At 45.7% G+C, this 14,410-nt stretch overlaps 1 protein-coding gene across 1 annotated transcript; it reads right to left on the bottom strand.

The window, feature by feature from the left end:
* Positions 1–926: 926 nt before the first annotated feature.
* On the bottom strand, positions 927–10,018 carry LOC135877689 (galectin-related protein A-like). The gene is made up of 4 exons (XM_065403224.1): positions 9,815–10,018; positions 6,305–6,393; positions 2,240–2,414; positions 927–1,819 (listed from the first exon to the last, which is right to left on the bottom strand). The coding sequence occupies exons 1-4, from the start codon at positions 9,965–9,967 to the stop codon at positions 1,676–1,678; spliced, it is 561 nt and encodes a 186-aa protein (XP_065259296.1). The 5' UTR covers positions 9,968–10,018; the 3' UTR covers positions 927–1,675.
* Between the last annotated feature and the right edge of the window lie 4,392 nt (positions 10,019–14,410).

Below are 14,410 nucleotides of genomic sequence, written 5' to 3'. Positions count from 1 at the left end.
GAAAATACTGTAGTACATGCCTTCCACTAACTCTCACAGGAAGTTTGATGGCAGAGCCAGAAATGGAGCCCATGTCTCTTAAGTCTCATTGCAGTACTTTAACCACAGGCCCATCCCTCCTTGAGTTGAAGTTTTCTGTCCACCAAGCTATACACTGAAAAAATGCTCTCTCTTCAGAGAGGATTTCCCCTTTTTCCTTTATTACAACCATTAGTGGTCCTAGCCATTTTGCTGGGAGAAAAACGGTTTTGGTGCCCCCCTGCCACCTCTCACCCCATGTGCCCAAGTGTGTGGGGAATGTGGAAAGCTGGCCAATTGGGAGCAGAGCGAGAGGGGAGAAAACAAACAAAAGCCGAGCAGCACAGCAATTTGCACTCCCTGGAAGTTGGGGCCCAGGGCAACTGCCTTGCTCACCCACCCCTAGAACCAGCCCTGATTACAGCCATTCATTAATTACCTGAACTTTATATAGATGCACATTTTGGGACTGCAGTACACAACAAGGCCCGCAGAGAGGCAGAGGCCTTTGGCTGGTAATGTGCATGAAGATGTGTGCAAGGAATGGCAAGAGGAGCCAGGGAAGAAGACCCAAGGCAGGAGCAGTGTCAGCATCATCACCACCAGTCATGTGCTGAGTTGTCCCTGCTACTTGTGTCTTCGGGCCACTAGCTTTGGGGGAGTTACTCCAGATTCATACCATGGTAATTCAGATCAGAATCTGGCCCATTGTCTTTAAGGGAGAGTTTCACAGGAAAAGGATGGAAGCCTGAGACATGTAGATTGAAACTCATTGGAAAGGAATGTATTTTTTTCACTGTTTGCAAAACATCAACTACACAGTCTAGTGTATATATGTATAATAATAACAAGCACATATTTGGAGGCTTTTCTAAACCTACCAGTGCAAATGATCAGCACAACATTAAGATGGTTCAAATGTTTATTTCGTAAAGCAGATAAAGAGGTTTGCCGGTAAATGGGCAGATTTGGCTGGATATAGGAACAGATGATGCAGATGTAGGTACAGATGTTGCTGCACAGGACCAGTTAAGACAAGACTGCCAAACCTGCAGCTCTACAGAGCTCCCAGTTCATGAGGGCTCTACCCACTACAGACAGTTGGAAATGCTAGTGGGCCATTCACTGCTCCACTGTGTGAGGCACAAGGTGCTTTGTGCTGACTGCTGAGCACTGTGATCATAGCTTGGGGTAATAGGGTGTCTCGTCCTCTAACATGGACCTTGCTGGGGCACATCACAGGTTTCCTCACCTATTTAACAGATTGCCTTCCGCTACACGCTAAATCCCGGTCTCTACTTCTAGATATGTGACGTAATAACCCCCACCCATCCTCAGGTGACTGAGCCCCTCCAGGTGGCATGGCAGAACAATTTAGAGCCAATGAGGATAGAGAAGACTGCACACTGTCTGAATCACAGGCTTTGCAGTCTGGAAGGCCCAACAGAATGGCTTTGCAAAGAGCCTCATGTGCTTGAATTAACCCTGTCATTGCAGCTCTTCAGGCTCTGTGAGAAAAAGCAGACATTTCAAACTTGTCAACAAACAAACCCAAACAAAGTCCACATTTAAAATCTCAAGAAGGAAAGAGAAAACACTTCTATGTACATGGGAAAGTACATTTGTCTTAGTTCATTGGTGATGTGGGGTCCATTTTTCAAGCCACCTTGGTAAGCTTGATGTCCCCTGAGATTTGTAAAGCTGTTACCAAGTGCAGGGGCTGAACGCGGTGAGTGAAATAACAGAGCTGCCGTCCATCGAGCAGGACACGGATCTGCTGGTGCTCACAGAAGAGCTCCATCTGCAAAGGAGCAAGGGCAAAGGGGGAATTAGAGGCCAGCACCAGGGGCTGTCTATTTCACTAGCCTGGACTTTGGAACCCCAAGTGCTCTACAAAGTGGAGTGTAAGGTCTGTCTAATTTCTCTACGTCTCCTGTAAGTAACATCTTCTCTCTGCTGAAAAGCTCTTACAGCAAATTATCCTCAATGAACAGGAAAAAGAATTTGCCCATAGAGATGGTTCCTCCAAGTCAGGAGGTGTTGGGGGAAGCTTGCACTGCCGCTCCCCATGCTGTACTAGTTTGGTGGATAAATAAGACTTAACTCTTCAGGGCTGTCAATCTGTCATCTTTCAACTGTATAAAATTCACTGTGTTGTACTCAGCTGGTCCCTCGCTCTAGTGCCTCTCCCACTACACCCCCTGATAACTAACAAGAATACCTTAAATGTGTCCCCTGCTGTGAATGGGAAGTAGGGAATGTTCTTCTCCTCTCTTCCCCATTTCCCAGCAATCTGTGCATTCCGGGTGATGGATTTCTCACTGAAGTTGACTGCAAGTAACAGCCCAATATCCTTGCTTGCATCCATGGGGTCACAGAGCAGAGTCACTGCAAAGCTGTAAGGACCAAGTCAGTGATCATGAACAGGACTTTCAGCAAACTACCAGAACATGGTTGGAGTGACAGATGCACATAAGGACATACAGCATCCATCCCAAATCACTTAGTGTGGCATATGGCCATGTTTTAATGGCTGGTGGTCAGGGCCGCCCGGGGGGGGGGGCAAGTGGGGCAATTTGCCCCGCAGTGGCCCCCACGAGAATGTCAGAGGCTCCCCCCCCGCCTCCGCCTTCCCCCATCCCCCGGCGCCTCAGTGCGCCGCGTCCAGGAGCGGCCCTGGACAGCGCTGCAGCGGCGTGGCCTGAGCTCCTCCTGCTCAGAGCCGTGTGGTAAGGGGGCGGGGCTCCGAGCTCCGGGCCGAGCGGCGGGAGCTCAGGTCCCATGGAGCCACGCCACTGCAGTGCTGTCCAGGGCCGCTCCTGGACGCGGCGTGCTGAGGCTCCCGGAGAGGGGAGAGGCGGGAGTAAGTAGCATGGTAAGCCCCTCTGAGCCGGACACCCCCCTGACCCCATCCCCCCCACAGCCCTGACCCCCAGCTCCGAGCCCAGCCCCTCTGAGCCGGGCACCCCCCCTGACCCCCCCTCCACAGCCCTGACCCCCAGCTCCGAGCCCAGCCCCTAGGAGCCGGACACCCCTCTGACCCCCCCCCACAGCCCTGACCCCCAGCTCCTAGCCCAGTCCCTCTGAGCTGGGCACCCCCCTGACCCCACCCTCCCCACAGCCCTGACCCCCAGCTCCTAGCCCAGCCCCTCTGATCCGGACACCCCCCTCACCCCACAGCCCTGACCCCCCAGCTCCGAGCCCAGCCCCTGTGAGCCGGGCACCCCCCGACCCCACTCCCCCCACAGCCCTGACCCCCCAGCTCCGAGCCCAGCCCCTCTGAGCTGGGCACCCCCCGACCCTGTCCCCCCCACAGCCCTGACCCCCAGCTCCAAGCCCAGCCCCTCTGAGCCGGACACCCCCCTGACCCCCCCCCCACAGCTCCGACCCCCAGCTCCAAGCCCAGCCCCTCTGAGCCGGGCACCCCCTGACCCCGTCCCCCCACAGCCCTGACCCCCAGCTCTGAGCCCAGCCCCTGTGAGCCAGGCACCCCCTGACCCAGAGCCCAGCTCCCCACCCAGCCCTGGGCAACAGCAGTGCCACCCCCAGGCAGCGACAGCCATTGGCACCAACCATCACCATCACCCAGTGACAGCCCATCATGTATTTGCAAATGTATACATACCATTAAAGTATTTAATGTTTTTAAATAATGTATTTAGTGTATTTTCAAATTATTAAAAATTAATTTTTGAATGTATTTCACTGGTTATTTTTTACATTTCCAAATACATGTTACTATAGTATTGCAACTTTTTTTTATGGAAGGGGCCCCTGAAATTGCTTTGCCCCAGGCCCCCTGAATCCTCTGGGCGGCCCTGCTGGTGGTTGTAATATCCTGAAATGATGTTCCTCAGCAGTTCTTTGGAATAACTAAAGCAGACCTGCCCTGAAAGAATCTATTTCAGGTTTTTCATTTTGGGAGTGCTTAGCCAGTTTTATGCAGACCTCAAGCCAATCTGGCCACATTCTGCAATGTTGGTTACTGTTGTTTACCTTAACACTGAGTCGTAAGGTATTAACTAGTGACTTGTCTTAGGATGTGACAGTGATACTGCAGTTATGTCCAATGTAATGGCACCCTATAAATACTTCTACTATGTGATCAATGGAGATTGTTTTTCTGTTTTATTTTGATTTGAGAAGGGAAGAAAGGAGTGAGCTCTTTAGTGTCAGATTGGTACCAGGATCCCTTTTCTTTACATGAATTGCAAATCATATAACAACAAAAGGAATAACTGGAGTGTCTATACTAGATAGTTTGTCATAGTTTCAGAGTTAACTGCACCTGTAATCCCCCTTGAGGCTTCCTGGAGGGCACCAACTTAAGGTTTCAGGCTTCCAGCTATTATCTCTCTTGGGCAGATACCCCCCTCCCTCTCCCTCCTGCCTGGGGTTTTAAGGCTGCACAGCTCCTTCTCGTACACTGTGAAATCCTCAGCAAGCCCACCCAACGGCTAGCTGCTGTACATTGCTTTCTCACCCAGGGCTATGAACAGTATATTACCAGCAATTACAAGTTACCACACAGCTCAAGCACATTTATTCTTAAGCATTACAGAGAAAACATTTAAATAAAAGTTTCTACACACATTTACCTATTAGTCTAAAGGGGGCCCTAGTAGGCTAAAGTCTTTCTAACCCTTCCACAATGTTTGGAGCCCCTCTTAGACAGAAGGTTGTGTCCATTTACTGACCTAGAGTCAGTTTAAACCCAGCCTTTTCATATCAAAAGCCCTTTCTTTGTCTGTCGGTCTCTGGAAAACCCAGTTTGAATCAGAATATACCAACCTCCCCAGGGGGTGGTACCTGCAGGTGAGTCACACTAATCAACCCCCTTGGGGTTATGGTAACCCTCCCTCTGGAGTTGCATACAATCCCTGGTCCACAGTGATACAAAAACCATTCATAAACTTAATACAATATGGTCCCCAAAGATACTGACTGTGGTTGCAATATCTGTCTCAACATTTGTGTAGTTTCCTATCTAGTGATTCATCCCTGCTTCTTCTTGGAGCTTCTCAGGGATCTGAAGTTCCTGCCCTTGACTCCTGAGAGCTGAGAATGGAACGGGTTTACACTAGACCACTTGTGATGGACTGCTGGGTATGGAGGGACAAAGGAGGCGGTATTGTGTGTCTTTCATCTCAGTGGTGCAGGCAAAGTGTAAATTCTGAGTCATAGGTAGCCTGATTCTCCACTGCCGTAGCCCTTGTGTAGTTATGTACACCTGTGTAAAGTGCCAGCAAATGCTCAATTCAGGAATCATTAGGGGAAGTTCTATGATCTATGCTACACAGGAGGTCAGACTACATGTCTGTAGTGGTCCATTCTCACCTTAAAAAAATCTATGAATCTGGAGCAGCGGGGGAACAGGGCTGTGGCTCCAGGAGGAGGGAGAGGGAGCAAGTTGTTTCATACTTCCCCTTGCCCTGTTCCCAGCTAGGTCCTAGCAGCCCTCAGGATTTTGCTGAATTTTCCCCCTCAGCTGGTGGCTGTGCCTGAACAGACATCTACTGCTAACTCTGTTCAAGGACATATTCCATGGATAAAGATAAGATTTAGTCATGGATATTTTTAGTAAAACTCATGTACAAGTCACGGGCAATCTCGTCTCCTGAGCCCCGCAGCTCTGGGGGGCCCCTGCTTCAGCATTGGGGTTTGACTGCCCCCGGTGGCCCGCTGCTATGGCCGCACCCGGGACCGGTGCTGCTTAGGCAGTTCCCGGGGCCAGCTGCAACGGCCACTATTTGGGCGGTCCCTGGGGCTGCCCCCGGACTATATCAGGATCCATAGCTGTAAATGACTATAGCTGTCATCTAAACTGCACACAGCTACAGACCAGAGGTTTTTATGCTTGAAACCACTGGATTCTACCACTTGTGCAAAATTAGATGATGAAGTTGTCTTTGTAGGCCTCCAATCACTAGTGGGCATCATAATCTCAGATCCTGGATTGGGTCTGATACCGTCCAACAGGGGGAAAGCTTGCACATACACACCAGGTAGTTTATATCATAGAAACAAGCAGTAGAAGGTCTGTTGCTTGCCCAATCACTTTACCACATTTTTAGAGAGATTGGGCTATCAGTTGTCTCCCCCACGTCAATCTCACTGCAAAAAGAAAGAGATTAGGTTTGGGCCCATGATTATGAGTCTGTACAGCTTCCCCTCCAAACTCAAAAGAATGCAGGCCCTCAAGGAACCTCTTGTGCTTATGGTCGGCCTAGATGGCAGATACTCCTGTATGTGAAATAACCAACTGAACAACAGCTCCCCACCCTACCTCTTGGGGTTGGAACAAATGACCCCAATAATAGTGATTTTCATGGCTGGTTTCAGTCCTCCTTTAATTTCACCAACATATTGCTCCACCTAGTGGGAAAAAATAACTATTATTGATCTCTAAATTTGTAGCCTGCATGATAAACTGCAGAACCATGTGATAAACTGCATTTATTATACACTTCTGTCATCTCACCGGCCTTCTGTTCATCAATCAATTTCCCCTGGGACTTATTCTAACAATGCAAACCACAAAGTACCTTTAAACCACTGCCATTTTTAAAAAATAACTATAAAAATTCTTTCTTTATCCTGTCTACAAATATACTTGAAAACTAAATAGCTGCAAATCAATTCTACCTTTACTAACTCCAAACAGCTCCCTGATCTGTTTTAGGGGTTAGTAACAATTTTAATAGAATAAGTGGTTAATGCAGAGGATTAGAATTGGGATAGTACTTCTCTATCTCACAGGGATGTTTTGTGAGTTAATGTTTATAAAATATTTTGAAAATGTAAAGTGCTATAAATACATAAGTAGTATATAGTTGTACTCATTTACCTGTGTAAATTTTTTTGAGAAACCTCAGATAGAAGATGCGATAAAAGAGCTAAGTGTTATGCTATTAGCAATTTTCATAATTTGCTTTGTTTTTCAAGCTCAGTGCACAGTTAAAACTAACGACAGAGTCAAAAGACTAAATCTTGCCAGACTTATCAGTCAAAACTCCAATTAAAGTCACCAGGAGCTCTGCACAAATAAGCATTTAGGATTTATCAGGCTTTAGTCCAAGGAGAGAGGGCTGAAAAGAGCTAAGGGAGTTGATAATAAAATATAAGAACATAAGAACTGCCATACTGGATCAGACCAATGTTCTAGCCCAGTATCCTGTTTTCTGACTGTGGCCAGGGCCAGATGCTTCAGAGGGAATGAACAGAACAGGGCAATTAATGAGTGATTCATCCCCTGTTGTCCAGTCCCAGCTTCTGGCAGTCAGAGATTTAGGGACACCCAGAGCATGGGATTGTGTCCATCCCTGATCATCTGGGTTAGTAGTCGTTGATGGACCTATCTTTCATGAACTTATCTAATTCTTTTTGAAACCAGTTATTCTTTTGGCCTTCACAACATCCCCTGGCAATGAGTTCTACAGGTTCTAATATTACTGACTTGGTAGCTCTACTGACATAGGACTAAGCCTATTAAAAATCAGATATTTGTGGCAGTTTGCATGATCTTTTGTTCATAATGAAGCAGCTTCCATTCAAATGTAATTTGCTACAGTTGAACTTCAGAGTTACGAACACCCCAGGAATGGAAGAGGTTGTTCATAACTCTGAAATGTTTGTAACTCTGAACACAACATTATGGTTGTTCTTTCAAAAGTTTATAACTGAACATTGACTTAATACAGCTTTGAAACTTTACTGTGCAGAAGAAAAATGCTGCTTTCCCTTTATTTTTTTAGTTTATGTTTAACATAGTACTGTATTTGCCTTTTTGTGTGTGTGTATGTCTCTGCTAGTGCCTGATTGTAAACTTCCAGTTTCCGAATGAGGTGTATGTTGATTGGTCAATTCGAAACTCTGGTGGTCATAACTCTGAGGTTCTACTGTATATCACATGGTTTTTTTTAAATAGATCTGGTTGGACAATATGAAAAATTAGATCTGTTGGACGATTAAACGTTAAAAAAAGAGCAAATCTGCAATTCACCAAACCTTTGCTCATTTTCATGAGCATACAAACTAGAGATAACAGATTTCTCTCACACAGTGATACTCAGACTGAGGATCATGAGTCACAAGTGGCTCTTTAATGTGTGTCCTGCGGTTCTTTGTAGCACATGATATTAAAACACTGTGTGATTTAATTATTAATCTAAGTAATTAACCAATCAGGATGCTTTTACTATGTTATTAACCTATTGTAGTTGATATAATAATACTTGGTCAGTCAGTTTGCTGTGAGAATAATATATAGTAAATGAAACAATGAATTCACCCTACTGTGATTCTTTTGGGTAATTATGAGGTCTGAGTATCACTGCTCTAACACATTCCTGTGGGGCTAGTGGAGGACTGTTGAGAGGACGGATGGCCCAGTGATTAGGATGCTGGCTTAGAACATGAAAGAGCTGAGTTCAATGCTCTGCTATGCCATAGGCTTCCTATGTGACCTTGGGCAAGTTGCTTAGTTTTTCTGGGCCTCATTTGTCCATGTGTAAAAATAGGAATAACGGTACTTCCCTACCTCACAAGGTGGTGGTGAGCCTAAATACATTAAAGATTGTGAGCACTATGGTGATTGTGCCATAGTAAAAAATTGTTTACTATGACTCCAACACTCTTTCTAGGTTACTTTGGTTTAAAATGTTCCAAACAACAGCATGTGGACCATTCTCTATGGAGTCCCATCCAAAGACTATTCCATATGCTAATAGATATCATGGTTAGAAAATTTCTCCTAATATTCTGCCTAAATTTTCCTTCTTCATTTCAATGTACGTAATTTCCTGTTCTCCTTTCAGTTTCCATATAACACCAAGTTAGATCCCCCCCCCCGAGAGTGACATTTACACCCAAATACCTTCTAATCTTACAGACAATTATAGAACTCTGCTTATTTTTTTAATAATTTAAAAAAATAAAAATGACTAGAGAATCTACACTTTTAGAAAATGTACAATTATTCCTTGAGGGAATTCAACAGCAACCCCATGCAGGTAAATTTAGGTTATTCACCAGAGGAAAAGTGCCAAAGGGTGAGATGTATTAGACTGTGGAGTACCCCAAGAGAAGTGGCAGACTCAGGGCCGCCCGGGGGGGGAGGGGGAGCAAGTGGGGCAATTTGCCCCAGGCCATGGGCCCTGCAGGGGCCCCCACGAGAATATAGTATTCTATAATATTGCAACTTTTTTTTTATGGAAGGGGCCCCCGAAATTGCTTTGCCCCAGGCCCCCTGAATCCTCTGGGAGGCCCTGGGCAGACTCCCTTGAGATATTTAAAATTAGACTAGACAAAGTAGTGGAGAATATGTCTCCTCCTCCTCACCACCACTCATTGCTTTCTTAAGTGAGAGACAGTAAAATTAAATAATAACACTTTACAATCTGAAAGGTGGGCTCTGATTATTAACTACTTAATGTTTGCAAAGCCCCATACCATAAGTACTATTATTCATATGTATGATACTAGATAAAGAATAAATGTAAGTGTACCCCTGGCTTCCATGCGGTTTTAGCACTTATAAATTCTTCCATGGTACCCTGAATACAGCCAGAGGTCAAATCATTCACAGGGCATTCCCTAGCTGAGATGGAACACATGGTATGCCTGAAACCTATTCAGGGATCCAGAAGGAGGTAGCAGGAAGAGATTCTGAATGGGTCTTAATTTGGTTACAGGAGGGCCCATGCACCTCTAGCAGTTGTATCTTTTTAATATATTTATGTATATAAAAACATATTTTCTACTAAAAAAACTCCCACCAGTGGATATATTCACTTACATTTGTGCCCCTGTCATTTTCTGTCATCTCTCTGCCTTTTACTCGTCTCCTGTGCAGCAGCCTCGCAGCAAAGTTTTCTTTTCTTTGTGTGCGTGTGTGCAGAAAAAAATATACAAAAACCCCGGAATAAAGGGAGGATATAAGGGGGAGCATTATCTCAGTCAAACACTGGTTAGACACCACCCGCTCAAATAGCTGAGTCACAAGAGCCTACTCTTCATCTTCCATCACACAGTGGCAAAAGGAGATAGAGAAACAGTGAAGAACGTGATGGCTCAGAGGTATAGAAACAGCTGGGAACTAGTAATCAGTTCTAGTACTAGTCTAGGTCATGATAATGCAATTAACTCCATGCAAGTGAACCCTGGCACCTGTGTGGACCCCACTGACTTCGGTGGGGTTCCATGCAGGCACAAGAGTCTACCCAGGCGGAACCCAGTGCAGAATCAACCCTAAACAGTGACTGAAAATCATTATCTAATGGCTGCCAGGTAGCCTAAGGGAAAGGTATTGGTGCTCCCAGTCCAGTTCCTCTTTGGACAAGCATTCATATCACAAAAACACCATCAAAGATGGCCCTAGTTGGACTCCTTGTTGTAGAAGAAACAAGGACCAGATGTCTGTGGACACTAAAGCAATGGAGTTCAGGAGCCTAAATACCTTTGCGGAACTGGGCCTACACCTCTCACTCTTGTATGCTAAGTGGTCCCTACAGAGCAAAGTTGAGGGGCAGCATGAACTGTCACTGCCCAAGCTGTACCTTTTCAGTGGATATGCAAAAGATTTAATTCCCCAGGGGTTTCAATATAATGCCTCTGACAAAGCACTGAATTAACATATTTTTAAAAACTGTAAGACCAGCTATATTGGGTCAAACTAACAGTCCATCTAGTCCAACATCCTGTCTTGCTGCAGTGGCCAATGTCAGGTGCTTCAGAGGGAATGAACAGAACAGGCAATCACAGAGTGAACCATCTCATTGTTCACTCTCAGCTTCTTGCAGTCAGAGGCTAGGGACACCCAAAGCATGGGGTTGCATCCCAGACTATCATGGCTGATGGCCATTATGGACCTATCCTCCTTGAACTTTCCTAAATCTTTTTGAACCCTGCTATAGTTTTGGCCTTCACAACATCTCCTGGAAACAAGTTCCACAGGTTGACTGTGCATTGTGTGAAGAAATACTTGCTTTTGTTTGTTTTAAACCTACTGTCTATTAATTTCATTGGGTGACCCTGGTGCTTGTATTATGGAAGGAGTAAATAACACTTCCTTATTCACTTTCTCAACACCATTCACAATTCTATAGACTTCTATCATATACCCTCTCTCAGTTGTCTCTTGTTGAAACTGAAAAGTCCCAGTCTTTTTAATCTCTCCTCATACAGAATCTGTTCCATACCCTTAATAATTTTTGTTGCCCTTCTCTGAACTTTTTCCAATTCTACTATATCTTTTTTGTGATCGGGTGACCAAAACTGCATGCAGTATTCAATGTGTGGGCATACCATCGATTTATATTGTAGCATTATGATCTTTTCTGTCTTAATATCTATCCTTTTCCTAATGGTTCCTAACATTCTGTTAGCTTTTTTGGCTGCTGCTGCTCATTCAGTGGATATTTTCAGAGGACTATCCACAATGACTCCAAGTTCTCTTTCTAGTATGGTAACAGCTAATTTAGACCCCCATCATTTTGTATGTATGGTAGGATTATGTTTTCCAATGTGTATTGCTTTGCATTTATCAATATTGAATTTCATCTTCCATTTTGTTGCCCAGTCACCCAGTTTTGTGAGATCCTTTTGTAACTCTTTGGATTTTGCTTTGAACTCAACCATTTTGAATAATTTTGTATCATCTGCAAATCATCTGCCACCTCACTGCTTACCCCTTTTTTCAGATCATTTATGAATATGGTGACCAGCACTGGTCCCAGTACAGACCCCTGGGAGACACCACTATTTACCTCTGTCCATTCTGAAAACTGACCATTTATTCCTACCCTTTGTTTCCTGTCTTTTAACCAGTTACTGATCCATGAGAGGACCTTCCCTCTTATCCCATGACTGCTTACTTTGCTTAAGAGACTTTGGTGAGGGACCTTTTCAAAGGCTTTCTGAAAGTCCAAGTACACTTTATCCACTGGATCATCCTTGTCCTTTGTTGACCCTCTCCTAAAAGAATTCTGATTGATGAGGTATGATTTCCCTTTACAAAAGCCATGTTGACTCTTCCCCAACAAATCATTTTCATCTATGTGTCTGATAATTCTGTTCTTTACTATAGTTTCAACCAATTTCCCTGGTACTGAAGTCAGGCTTACCAGCCTGAAATTGCCAGGATTGCCTCTGGAGCCTTTTTTTAAAATCGGTCACATTAGCTATCCTCTAGTCATCTGGTACAGAAGCTGATTTAAGTGATAGCTTACATACCACAGTTAATAGTTCTGCACTTTCATATTTAAGTTCCTTCAAAACTCTTGGGTGAATACCATCTGGTCCTGGCAACTTATAACTGTTTATCAATTTGTTCCAAAACCTCCTTTATTGACACCTCAATATGGGCCAGTTCCTCAGATTTGTCATCTAAAAAGAATGGCTTAGGTGTGGGAATCTCCCTCACATCTTCTGCAGTGAAGAGCGATGCAAATAATTCATTTAGTTTCTCGCAATAGCCTTATCTTCCTTGAGTGCTTCTTTAGCTCCTTGATTGTCCAGTGACCTCACTGATTGTTTGGGCAGGCTTACTGCTTCTGATGTACTTTTTTTTTTTTTTTTGGCTATTAATTTTTGAGTCTTTGGCTAGTTGCTTTTCAAATTCTTTTTTAGCCTTCCTATGTAACCCACACACGTCCTGGATGTGGTGTTCTGTCCCATCTAGTACTGAGACCACTGAGAGAGAGATTAATAAGTCTGTTCTACAGATGTGGCTTTTAGCTCATGCAGTAAAAGTTCACGCAGTTAGCTCCAGACGTCCCAGGTTTGATCGCGCCTGCCAACGACCAGGGTCTGTAAGTGTTATACCTAATTACACTTTTACACTTGACTTGCCAGAGTTTATGCTCCTTTCTATTTTCCTCAGTAGGATTTAACTTCCAATTTTTAAAAGATGCCTTTCTGCCTCTAGCCACTTATTTTACTTTGTTGTTTAGCCATTTTGGAACTTTTTGGTCCTTGTACAATGTCAGGGGTTGGCAACCTTCCGCACACAGCCCATCAGGGTAATCCGCTGGTGGGCCACAAGACATTTTATTTACATTGATCATCCACAGACACGGCCCCCTGCAGCTCCCAGTGGCCGCAGTTCACCATTTCTGGCCAATGGGAGCTGCGGGAAGCGGTGCGGGCCACAGAGACGTGCTGGCCACTGCTTCCCGCAGCTCCCTTTGGCTGGGAATGGCAAACCATGGCCACTGGAAGCTACGGGCCATGCCTGCGGACCGTCAATGTAAACAAAATGTCTCACGGCCTACCAGCAGATTACCCTGATGGGCTGCGTGCCGAAGGTTGCCGACCCCTGTACTATGTTTTATAATTTGGAAAATACATTTAATTTGAGCCTCTATTATGGTGTTTTTAAAAAATTTCCATGCAGCTTGCAAGGTTTTGTGACTGTACCCTTTAATTTCTGTTTAACTAGCTTCCTCATTATTGTGTAGTTTCCCTTTCTGAAGTTAAATGCTACTGTGGTAGGCGTCTTTGGTGTTTTCCCTCACACAAGTTTGTTAAATTTAATTATATTATCGTTGCTATTACCAAGCTGTTTAGCTACAAGTTAAGACAACGTTAATAAAATAAATGATCAAATAAGCAAGCCCGCTCAACTGTCCCAGCTTGTGTTTGGTTATAGAATCACAGAATATCAGGGCTGGAAGGGACCTCAGGAGGTCATCTAGTCCAACCCCCTGCTCAAAGCAGGACCAATTCCCAACTAAATCATCCCAGCCAGGGCTTTGTCAAGCCGGGCCTTAAAAACCTCCAAGGAAGGAGACTCCACCACCTCCCTAGGTAATGCATTCCAGTGCTTCACCACCCTCCTAGTGAAATAGTGTTTCCTAATAGCCAACCTCGACCTCCCCCACTGCAACTTGAGACCATTGCTCCTTGTTCTGTCATCTGCCACCACTGAGAACAGCCGAGCTCCATCCTCTTTGGAACCCCCCCTCAGGTAGTTGAAAGCAGCTATCAAATCCCCCCTCATTCTTCTCTTCTGGAGACTAAACAATCTAGAGTTACCATATGTCCGGATTTTCCCGGACATGTCCGGCTTTTTGGGACTCAAATCCCCGTCCGGGGGGAAATCCCAAAAAGCCGAACATGTCCGGGAAAATCCGGGGCCGCTGGCCCGGGGGCTGGCCCGGGGCCGGGAGCTGGCCCGGGGCTGGCGGTGCTGGGCAGCTGGGGGGTGCGCCGGGCCCGCAGGCCGGCGGTGCTGGGCCGGGCCGGCGGTGCTGGGCCGGGCCGGGGGCCGGCACCCCAGGGCCCGAGCCGAGCCAGGCTGGGGCCGGCCGCCGGAGGGGGCCAGACTGGGCCGCGCCTCCTCCCCCCACCCCCCCAGCTTACCTGCTGCCTGCTTCAGGCTTCCCGCAAATCA

This window comes from Emys orbicularis, chromosome 4, assembly GCF_028017835.1.
Source record: "Emys orbicularis isolate rEmyOrb1 chromosome 4, rEmyOrb1.hap1, whole genome shotgun sequence".
Taxonomy (NCBI): domain Eukaryota; kingdom Metazoa; phylum Chordata; order Testudines; family Emydidae; genus Emys; species Emys orbicularis.
This window is presented reverse-complemented; position numbering and strand designations above follow the sequence as displayed.